Source organism: Zalophus californianus, chromosome X (genome assembly GCF_009762305.2).
Source record: "Zalophus californianus isolate mZalCal1 chromosome X, mZalCal1.pri.v2, whole genome shotgun sequence".
In the NCBI taxonomy this organism is placed as follows: Eukaryota; Metazoa; Chordata; class Mammalia; order Carnivora; family Otariidae; genus Zalophus; species Zalophus californianus.
The window spans coordinates 76,490,563-76,502,596 of NC_045612.1; the positions used below are offsets into that span (position 1 = coordinate 76,490,563).

A 12,034-nucleotide genomic window follows, 5' to 3' on the forward strand; every position below is an offset into this window, starting at 1 on the left:
GGAAAAGGAAGGGGACCTTAGCAATTTAAGACTTGGCCAAAAGCAATTTCATAGCCCTAAGAAGAGGGATATTGTAGAGGAAGGGGGTAAAGGAAGTCAAATCTCATTTGCATTCAGTTTTGGTTCGTTTCTTAGTCTCCCCCTTCCCTGCTGGAACAATGACCAATTCCAGGGTCTTCTATTCTTCCTGGAGTCACCAATGACCCAAAATAGCCAGCAATTGTGGTTTGCAGGCTGGACTCCAAAACCCCACCCAAGGTATTTAGTTAACAGTTGTCTCTCCAAGCCAGGATGCCCACAGTGAGCTCTGTGGTAGGTGGATCCAAGACCTCTAAGCTCACGGAAATAAAGAGGGTTACTTACACATGGATAACTGAGGGGGGGGGGGCGGATAATGTTCCCAATGTCATTGTAAAGAGAAGGCAACTTCTCCAAATAGTCACTGCTCTGTTTTGTTACACTCTTTCCAAGAAGCCTTACTATCTTCTTAAAGACTGGGCACAAATAAAAGAATTTCAGGAAAAGCCAATGTTCTCATTATAACAGATATTAAAACTACAGCCCATAGAAATGACTTGTTCAAGGTCACACAGGCAGAGACTAAGAAGCAGATATCCTGATTAAGTACCCTATTCTTTTCATTGCACCATTTCTATTAAAAAGCATTAAGAAAAAAACATCCAGACAAATGTGTCAGGATTTAAATGTCAAAAAGCTCAGCTCTTTTAACCTAATTCAAGACTGAGGATGGGAGGCAGAGGGACATTGGACCCATTCCACTCAGGAAAGTCAAGTGAGAAGCTTGGGTATACAAAAGGCACACACAAACTGGAAGGCTTTACCTACTCTAAAGGAATAGTTTAAGATGCTGAGAGGCTCAGGATGACCCTGCCCTACCTCATACTCTGAGCCTTTTTAGGTGAAGCAAGACTACCCCTAAGCTGTCAGAGAGCTACGTAAGAAGCTAGACAGGGGTGACCAGACTGTGTCAAGAAAGCCAGGAGAGATAAAAAAGAATGGGGAGAAATGAAAGTGGGGTGGAGAAATCACAGTCATTCCAGAGCTCCTCCATCTTTCTCTCTTCTCTCCCATCTCTCCCCCACCTCCATCAAAGAGCCTCAACCACCTGCTCTGAGCAAGCCCCACACTAGGAAAAAAAAGAAAAGTTTGCAGATGGCACCATATAAACTTGAGAAAGGCATTCCCTGTACCAAAAAAGAACAGGGGACTAGTTGAGGTGGTAAAGGGCATTTGAGGGGGGAGAAAATAGCCAAATAAGGCATACTTGACTGGTAGGGAATCATCAGGAAAGGTTCCAAAAGCTGACGTCGCAGAGAGGAAGCGTTTAGTCACTGGTTTCCTCTGGCAACTGGCCTAAGGCCAGGAGGCAAACTCCCAACCTTAGGAAAATGCCCAGGCTATGGCAGAGAGAAAGACAACCAAAAGAGATTTTCCCCAGGCCCACCCTCAGGCTCTGCTGGATCAGCTTTTCAAGTACCAGCAGAGAGGTATAGTGTAACTTTGAAGCAAAATGCCAGATGTTCTCACTAAGCATATTCTAGATCCACCATGGCCTAGGTGCCAAGAGGAGTAAGAAACCTGGGGAAGAGGGCTCTGATCTACTCCAGTTACATATTGTTGATAGTTTCATATTAGAGAAAAGAAAATTTCAAAGGCAAAGAGGTTAAGTGACTTTTGTTCTCAGCAAGGGGATTTCTGAGTTATTAATCTCCCAAGCATATCTGCAAGGATGTTTGAAGGGGAGTTTTGCTCACTTAAAACCCTTGAAGATAGTGGGGTGCCTGGGTGGCTCAGCTGGTTCAGCGTCTAACTCTTGATTTCAGCTCAGGTCATGATCTCAGGGTCATGAGACTGAGCTCCCCAGTGGGCTCCAAGGTCAGTGTGGAGTCTGCTTGAGATTCTCTCTCTCCCTCTCCCTCAGCCTCTCCCCTCCCCCTGCTCGTTCCCCCGCCCCAAAATAAATAAATAAATAAAAGATTAAAAAAAAACCTTGAAGATAGCAAAGTTTTGTACAACTTAACTTATGACACTCAAATAGATGACATTATTACCTTGACCCCGCCCTATAACTCCATACCACAGATTAGTCAACCTCAGTCAAAGATTACAACAGATAAGAACCTCTTGGTGTACTTCATCTAACTTTAGGCTGAGATTTCTGAAAAAGGACAGGGTAGGGAGTGGTAGGGGGCAGATTAGACCAAGACAGTAAAATCAGGGAGGGACCTTATCTAAACACACTACACTGAAGAAAAATAAAGCCTCAATCCTTCCCAGGTATTTTTTTTTTAAGATTTATTTATTTTAGAGAGAGAGAGAGCACAAGTGGGAGGGGCGGAGGGAGAAAGAATCTCAAGCAGACTCTGCACTGAGCATGGATCCCCACATGGGGTTCCATCTCACAAACCGGAGATCACAACCTGAGCCAAAAGCAAGAGTCGGAAACTCAATTGACTGTGCCACCCAGGCACCCCCCTTCCCAGGTATTTAAGGGAGTTCAGTACTAAAGAGAGGGAAGGAAATGCTGACCAAGACTGATAGGTATGCATTGTTCCCCCTTCTAGGCCCTGACCCCTGTCACCTCCTAAATACATATCTAGGAAAGGATTTCTTGAGATTATACTTTGTTTTGTGAGACCAAATGCCCACATCTCAACTTTTCTCTCTCATTAGGCCCTGACTGATACTCTGCCACACAAAATATCTACATGGGCAACAAAGACAATAAAATTTATTTCAGTTAATTCACCCAATTCTAGAAAACCCAAGGTGCAGTCTTCCCCAACAAACCCCTTCAGAATTATTGGCTCTAACTGACTTTCCAAGGAGTAACTTGGTCTAGGCTTACATGTACTCTGTGGCTCTCCTTGAAACACCTCAATGCTTCCTTCATTTCAGACAAACTCACTTTCTTTTTTTTTTAAGCTTGTATTTATTTATTTGAGAGAGAGAGAGAGAGAGCACAAGCATGAGCGGAAGGAGAGAGAGGGAGAAGCAGACACCCCACTGATCAGGGAGCTCAACTCAGGGCTTGATCCCAGGACCCTGGGATCATGACCTGAGCTGAAGGCAGACACTTAACCAACTGAGCCACCCAGGCGCCCCCAAACTCACTTTCAAGAGAGCACTGGCCTAGGGTTTATGTCCACATACCAAAACCACATCACTCTCCCACCCAGAACAGCCACCACTCACAAGTATACACTTCCTTCAAAGCCCTGTTCATGTCCCATTAAACCCCCTTCTTCTCAAAATCTATAGAGAATGCAATGTAAAATTTATTTTTGTCAAAGTGTTTTTAAGTGAGTTAGCCCTAAATCTCCAATTAAATAGGAGATCTGTTAAGGCAGCAATTTATACTCCATTCATTTATTTGTACAAACACTCAATAAATGGTGAGAATGCAACTGCCTGCCTTCTTTCTTACCTATCTTACCTAGCACAGGGTCGGGCATATAATAGTTCAGTTACATAAGTAATTATAATAACAAACATTTGCATCTAACTTATTAGATGCTAGGCACAGTTCTAAGCACTTTACATAAATTGCCTCATTTAATCCTCAGAACAAGCCCTGTGAAATAGGTACTACTATTATCTTCACTTTACAGTTGAAGAAAATGAGGCATACAAGTTAAGTAACTTGCCCAAGGCTACATAACTAATTGGTCACAGAGCTGGGATTTGAGTCCAAGCAGTCTGGTTCCAGAGTCTGTGCTTTCCCCACTACTCTATGCTACCTTTCTATGAAGTCCTGAAAGGTCTTTTTTTTTTTTGGCGGGGGGGCTCTCTACCTGCCCTAGGCTTGGCCTACAACACCTAGAGGTGAGTAGTGAGGGTTGAGTCCAGGAGACTCCAGTCTGAATCCAAATGACTGCTACAGAAGAAAATACTTCCACCAAAGTACTAATGGAAGTACCATAATGTTCTCCTAATTCAAGGAACAGGTCAAGCTGGAGCATTGAGTCAGATGCAGAGAGGTCAGAACTCAAAATTTAAGAAGGCAAAGAGAAAGCAATAATTTGGGTGAGGAGTGATCAGGAAGAGAAACAGTCATTCTGGGGCCCCAGAAAAACTGAGTCACCCACTGACTGAAACCTGCTACAGCAGAAGCTATTTAGGGGAACTCCACTGCAGCCATCTTGTTAATGTAATCACCATAGAGCCAATTCTCTGGAAGTCTGTGTCCCCTTGGTGAACAGAGTCATTCTTCCAAGACAGGCAAGTTAGTAAGAGACCACTAACTCAGTAATTGGGAAAGCTAAGTTCTCCTTTCCAACTTTATGTGACCCTGAACAAGCTGACTGACTCCTCTAGCTATGAATACTTAAAAGAAATAACTCCACTCCATAAAAACTTTTAGGACAGTTGAGGCCCAGTCTCAAGCAGGAAAATGTGGCTAGTCTCCTCTCTTTACCTCCCTTCAACACACACATCTGTTTTCTATCACTTTTAGCAAACAAAGCAAAAAACATTTACCTTCCTGGGAAGTGCTACAAAAAGTCCCAAAGGCACTGTCAGAGTCTGAACCATAACCATATAACCTCTGAACTCAGCTCTACACACTCAGAAGGACTTGCTCTTCCCATGACCATAATAACACTATGGTCAAGTCACCCCCAGCACAGAGGTAGGAAACACTGAGCACCCTGCACCAAGTGCCATTTAAAAGGTAAACCTTAAAAGTTCCTCCCCTAGGGGTGGTTGGGTGGCTCAGTCAGGTGGGCATCTGACTCTTGATTTTGGCTCAAATCGTGTTCTAAAATAAATGAAAAAGTCTTAAAAAAAATAGTTCCTCCCCTACACTGAGGGCCAGCCAATTTGGGTTTTAGTCCCAACCTTATTACCATTCACTCATATCACTTCCCTTTTCTGGCCTTTGCTGTCACCATCTAAAACATAAAGGTAGAACTCAAAGTTTAAGGCCAGGTCATTTGCTCTGTGGTTCAAAACACCCATGTGAGAAACCTAGACCATCTAGAACAATCAGCTCAAGTGAAGCTTAAGGCTTAAGTCATCTTAAGTGGAGATGCATTTGAAATGTTGTACCTCAGCTCACTGGTGGTAGATATCTTGGGAAGTTGGTTTATGCCCACCAGCTCCTCAAAGTCTAACTACCACTCGCAAGGTTAAAAGTACATTTGAAACATAACTAGCAGATTCCTAGCATTTCAGTAGAACTACAGGAAGTATATGCTACTGGCAGCCAGTGAAAAGAAAGGGAGGGAAACCCATTCAGTTTTCAGTGTTTGTCTGAGGCTCTTCAGTCAACCTTCACAATACAGTGTCATTGATTTCTTTCTTATTCCTCAGTAAGGAAAGACATAGCCCTTTCCCCTCTATAAACTTAAGAAGAAACAGCCAAGAACACTCATGCCAGTGTTTCTGTTAGAGCTACTAATGAAACAAACCAACTCCCAAGCTAGAAATTCCATTCCGAACTCAGTACCCAGGAAAAAACAGTACTTCAGAGGTGAAAGGGAACAAAGAAGGTACATTCTGGTAAGTGCTGATGAACTGTGTATTCCCAGCAAAGCCTAGCACACTGTCTGGTATATAGAAGGCACTCAAATGTTGAGGAAAAAATGTCTGAAGGAAAAAACATAGAAATGGGAGGCTTGAAGCTGTATCATCAAGGCTTTCAAGGACATCAGTTGGAAAGGTCCCTAGAGTGTACTTACTACTTTTTATAGTACCCTCATGACAAACTGAAGAGACTGAGAGCCTAAAGAAAGGACTTGCCTAAATATTTACTTCATTTGGATCACTTTATTGAGGACAAGGAAGATGTTCTTCTTACATGGAAAGACAAGAAAAATTCTCAGGTCAGTGTTACTTGCCACTTTCCAAATCAATGGAGTCCTGAGCTACCCTTCAAGTGACTGCTCCTATACTACAAATCAGAACCTGGAATTGAAAAGTTTTTCAGCTCTATCAGGCATGAAATGGGAGGGATGAACAGCAAAGCCAGCCAATCATGACAAGACCACCTCTCCACTTGACCACTAGACTGGCCTAAAGGAGACCACCTTTGTACTTTGGTTTTTGTTTTGTTTTGTTTTGTTTTGGGGCAGAAGAGTGGGGTGTGGTAGCAGGGAGAAAAGACTGGGAAAGATGTACATGATAAACTCAGTTCTATCTTTGAAAAATCAGAAACACACTGTTCCCAACTTGTAATAATGCCAATTTTCATCAACTCTAGCCATTAAAGGCCCAACTCTGGTAGTGTTGGGAGCCAGATATTCTCCCCTCTGGGGACCTTGAGTCTGGAAATTCCAGCGAGGGGGACTCCCAGGAAGATACAAAGGAACCTAGACAGACTGTTGCTGAGCAACACTAGTAGAACAGAGTTCAGAATAAATGTAGCTGTCATCTCATTTCATGGAGATAGAATTGGATTTGGAGTCAGGGAGACAGACCAGATGACCTCTAAATACCACTTCACCATCCAGGAAAGCAGTCTCCTGAGAGGAGGAAGAGAAAAAAGTAAAAATAACACGCTTAAAACAAAGCTATTGTAACAGGCAGCTAGAGAAGAATGGAAAGTTAGCAGACTAGTGGTCAATACCACCTCAGTCACCCACTCACAGAGCAACTTTCACCTCTACGAGACTAAGTATAGATAGTTGGTGCCTTCAAGTGTCCTCCTGCCCCATCAGCCCCTCTCTGCCCAGAGGGCTATTCAAGGACCAGCCTAAAGGAAATCCCCAAGATGGTTCCTGCTTTATCATCTACACTTTCACAAAGAGCCGATTGAACTGGAGAAATAAAGAGGTGGAGAGATGCAGGATCCAGAGTCACCCTCTCTCACATATAACCTCCATTCCTAATCCCTTGCTTCGCCCTGAAGTCTGTAGGTAGGGTTGCTTCAAGAGTTAAAAGACTGAGATTTTGCCTTCTTTTCACAAAGTACCATTTCAGTGCCACTCGAGTGGCTCAAGCAATGCTAGGAATGGCAGGAGAATAAACAATCCACAGAGTCCCTGTTAAAGTTTAGCTGAATGCAGATCCAGAAGCCTTCAAATACTTCAAGGAGGTGGACTCTACATCTGCTCACGTGGATGGTCCCATCAGCAATCATTTGATCACCTTTCCCTGACCTGTTGAGCTAGGGCTAAAAATCCAGCAAACTGAAAACGTCTTACCAAGACTGATACTCTAAGACTTAAATTCAAGTCCTGGCTTTGCTACTGACATGCTGTATCATTTTAGGTCAGCCCCCTCCTTATCTGTGGGTCTCAGTTTCCCCATCTATACAATGAGAAGCGTTAGACTTGACAGTTGTGAAGAGCCTTTTCAACTCTAACAAACCTAAAACTCAAGAAAACCTTGAAATTCAAAACAATCTCTTTTTAGGGAATCAAAACGTCCCAAAGACTTTGTGACCTAAAAAAATTTAAAGAGGGCAGGGAGGGGGAAAGCTTTTTTTTTTTTAACAACTGTCTTAGCAGAAAATGTAGATGTCAGTAAATAAGCTTCTTCATTCTGGCAGACTTAGGAAACTGGCAACTAGAAGCAGAATCCAAGAATTGGCAGGGAGAGGGTGCAGAGAAGCATGTTTTAACAGATTTAATGGAGGTTGGGATGACTAAAGGAGACAACTGGCTGTAAAACTGAAACCAACTCTGGACAGACTGTAGACATAGTTAATATGAATGAACGGATTTTATTTTTCCACTACCCTTCCCTATCTATCATAATCCAGAAATAGCCTAATAGTCTAACTAGTGAAGAAGGAGCAGAAAATAGGAATATTCTTCCTCCATTAAAATTACTAGCTGCCATGCAGTGAACTAGTATATGCCCCTGGATGCTTCAGCATTGGGATGGGGAATGAGAAAAGTAACAGGGGGCACCTTGTGAAACCCCCAACTCTCACCAGGAGACCACCAAATGCCAATGTTACTTTGTCTAAATTATATACTTCCTTTTATTGAGGACCAGGAAGTCCTAAGAACAGGGGGCAGTTTGCTTTGGGCAGGAGAGAGGACTCAACTTCAAGAACCTAATCACTGAGTCAGAATAGAGGGTCATTGAGATAAGCATCAAAAAGCCTGGCCCCAATCTTGGTTATGTCACCATGTGCTCCTAGGTAGGTTCTTTTCTTTAAGCCCAACATCCTCATTAGTTAAAAGAGAGAAATAGTGGGGTGGGGACAGGAAGAAAGTTGTACTAGACAGTCTCAGAGGTCCCTTTCAGGTCAAGATTCTATGGTCTTAATAGGCATGATATAGTTGTTTCTCCTAAAAGTTGACCATTCCTTGAACTGAACAGCATGGAAAATTCTCCAAAGCTTTCAGACCATCAAAATTCAGCCCTCTCCTTCCAATTTGATTCAAGTTTCAATCTGCATAAAAATACTTTCAATATTCAGGTACCTTCAGTACCCTAGGCCTGACCTCAAACAGCTCATTCTCCAGCCTCTCTCCAAGCCTAGGAAAAGGATCACCAGGCTATCTTCTTTGCCACTTCTGACTGAGATGGGATGTTTAAGGCAACTTTGAGAAAACTTCCAGGCCCGTCAGGTTGCATTTAAAGGTGAGATATTTTAGAATTGAGGATGAAAGATGCCAGTAGTGAAGAGACATCATGGGGCAAAGTCTGTTCCCAAAGATCCACCCAACTATTTAGGTAAAACCACCCACAGAGAGATAAACTCAAAAAGAGTCTCCTGGAAGGATCTTTATAATCCTCTGTGTTGGCAGAGACAACTTTTTCCCCCTCTTTCTCTTTTCAAAACCATTCTCTCTCACTTTATATGTGTTGGGGGAGGGGGAACAAGTGTGGAAAAAACCCCATGTCATAAAACCATGAGTAATTTTAAAAAGAGAATGTAGAAGCACATACTTGTTGAAAACTTGGTGTTTCTAATAGGGTTCTGGAAAGGCAAGAATGACTTGGCAGAAAAGCTGGAATATAGCAACGTGGCAACCAAATTCAGCACACACCCAATGAACCAGGCCCCCCACTTCTCTCCTCCAGGGACCCTCAGACCTTTTCAAGGCTACTAGTCACTATCTCAGCACTACAAGGCTCAAACAGTCCTCTAGGGAGAGGGGTCTGGAATCACAAGCTGCTTGCCTTAGGGACTTAAGCCAGGGTAGTCACCAGGCCTTCCTGAACAAGAGAAGGGCCCCAGTAGCCTCTTGGTATGACTTGCACAAAAGCAAGCAGGACTCATTATTCAGGCACACCCCTCCCATGCCCCTCCTCCCTTCTGGGCATCCGGCCTCCCTAGGCCCCACTCCCAGGAGGCTTCTGTTCTTCTATCAGCCAGTGGGGTGGAGATCAAATCCTAGAAGCTACCACCATTCTAGAAATGTGAGGCCCTCACAGAACAGTCTGGAGGGGATAGGAGGAGATAGAGAGCCATTAAGCAAAGGCAAGGGCAAGGATCTGTCGGTGGAGAGGAGGAAGAAACCAGTCTTCTACCCTAGGAAGTAGAGCAGACCTCCTCCTCCCAGTGAAGTAATTAGTGATCCTGGGTAGAAGCAAACAACCTCTGATGATGAGTCCCTCCACAACTCTCTCCTCCACCAACTCTTTCCTCCCCTACTAGTGGGAAACATCTGGAGCCTCCAGGGGAGACTATGAGAAAGGTGAATGGGGGTGCAGGATCAGCCCACTGCAGCTCCCTACTCCCTTCCCATGGCCCCTCCTGGACCAAGGCAGCCTTGCCCCCGGAAAGGCGCCAATTCCTGAACTGGAGGAAGTGTTCCTCTCCCCTGCCCCCATAGCCTGTCAGGAGCAAGAGGAGACCTCGGGCCCCTAAGGAACCTTCCCTACTGCCTCATCCCACACGCAGTAAACTGGAATCTGAGAAAGAGGCCGGTCCCGCCCGGTCCACACTTCTAGCCCGGTACCCACTCACACCCGAGGGGCTCACCAGACCAGGACTCCAATCTCGCCCCTCCCCAACCCAGGCCTTGGCTGAGGACGCAGCGTTCTGAGTGGGCGGATGGCTAGCCAAGCCCCTAGCTTAGGCTACCAGAGTCAGCTAGAGCCCCCAGGGCGGCAGCGCACATCCCCGTACTCACCGTCTTAGGCATGGTGGCTGCAAAAGTGGCAGAGTTGATAAAGTTCGGCTAGAAGCTGTCTGGCAGCAGTGAGCACACAGTACACACGGCACGGACTCTGGGGGCTGGAGGTTCGGATTGGGTCCCTCTCTAGCGTTGGGGCAACTGCTCGGCTTCCTGTTAACGGGCCACGACTTCACAAACCCCACCCAGGAAAGAGCCGCCCTGTCGCGTCGCCCGCTTCTTTATGTGGCTGGGCTTCCGCGCTGCTCCCCGCCCTCGCGCCCGCCTTCTCGCCGGCCGCTGGCCTCGCCCCGCCCAGCCCAGCCCGGCCACACCAGCCACGTGGGGGTCAGGCTGGGCCTGGGCGTTCCATGGGGAACTCCCACCCCCCACACAGGCCTACTCTTTTTCCCACCCCTTTCACAGCCCCTACCCCTTCAAATCCAGGCCATCCGGCCCCACCCCCAAGCAGGGCCCGGCCCTGGGCGGCACCCTGGCAGAGGCTTACAGCCCCTGACTGCAAGTTTCCACTAATGGGGCGTTAACTACCTATCAAAACTGTCTGTTCCCTCTCAAGACAGCTCTGACTCTCAGAAAGTCCTTGTGTGTAGCTGAACTCCTTTTCTCTGTGACTTCCCCTATGGCTCTCAGCTCTGCTCCCTGTGGCCACACAAATCCCCTACTGTCCCTAATAATTCCTGAGAGCTCTGAAGATCACATGTCCCCCTGAAATTTCTCTTCTCTTGGCAACACTGCCTGAAGTCTTTCAACACGTCATTCGTTCTCTTCTGTAGGTCTCTATATCTCTTTTCCCATCATATTTCCTCCCCACTTCTACTCAATCCTCATTTTCTTTTTTTGTATTTTTACAGATTTTATTTATTTATTTATTTGACAGAGAGACAGTGAGAGAGGAAACACAAGCAGGGGGAGTGGGAGAGGGAGAAGCAGGCTTCCCGCTGAGTAGGGAGCCCAATGCCGGTGCTGAGGTCGATCCCAGGACTCTGGGATCATGACCTGAGCTGAAGGCAGACGCTTAACGATTGAGCCACCCAGGTGCCCCAATCCTCATTTTCAACAGAATTTGGCTTCTTTTCTGTATCTGTCCTCTATTCATTTTCCTTCCTTCAAATCCCAATCTTCACCTTCTTCCCTTCCCCAACACATTCATGATTTATGTGTTTACTTTCTGATAAGGCTATAATCTCCCAGGTTGGATGCGCCCTCAGTCCATGCCTTTGAGATGTGTTTGCCAGCAATCATTCTAGTTCTTTCAAGGTCACAGAATCCCAGGACAATAGAGCTCAAGACTAGCAGTTATCTGAATAAGTTTGAGTTTTACTTTTTTTAAAAGATTTATTTATTTATTTATTTATTTATTTGACAGAGAGAGACACAGTGAGAGAGGCAACACAAGTAGGGGGAGCGGGAGAGGGAGAAGCAGGCTTCCCATGGAGCAGGGAGCCCGATGTGGGGCTCGATCCCAGGACCCTGGGATCATGATCCAAGCCAAAGGCAGACACTTAACGACTGAGCCACCCAGGCACCCCAAGTTTGAGTTTTACTTTGAAAATGACTGATCATAGTTCTTTTTCCTCCTATCCATAGGCAACTGTGTGCGGGTATGGTCTGAGTATCCTTTACAATGTAGGGCACCACATACCTCAAGGATGATGAGCCAACTTGGAGAAGTGGAATGGATACTTGAAAGGGGTGGTCAGGACACCTGGCTTCTAGTTGTAGCTTAGCCATTAACTCACTCTGTGACCACCGTGTGGCCTTGGGAAGTCCCTTCCCCTCTCTGGACTTGCATTTCCCCTTTTGTAGTAACAAAGGACTGGATTCCTGGGCTTCCAAGGTCCTTTCCCACTCTGACATTATAAAAGGATGAGAAAGGAAGTAGAATCCCTAGAACAGTAGTTGAGTCTAGTAGGGTTGCATAAGGACTGACCTTGCATTTGCCCTCAGGAATCAGCTGTCCTATTCCCTGCTCC

General features: G+C 45.5%; 1 protein-coding gene across 1 annotated transcript in view; it reads right to left on the bottom strand.

The window, feature by feature from the left end:
* The window catches only part of MSN (moesin), a 66,508-nt gene extending 56,249 nt beyond the window's left edge, over positions 1-10,259 (bottom strand). Inside the window, exon 1 of the mRNA XM_027608080.1 lies at positions 10,059-10,259. Coding sequence (XP_027463881.1) covers positions 10,059-10,070 — 12 coding nt within the window. The 5' untranslated portion in view covers positions 10,071-10,259. The remainder of the gene's footprint in view (positions 1-10,058) is intronic.
* Between the last annotated feature and the right edge of the window lie 1,775 nt (positions 10,260-12,034).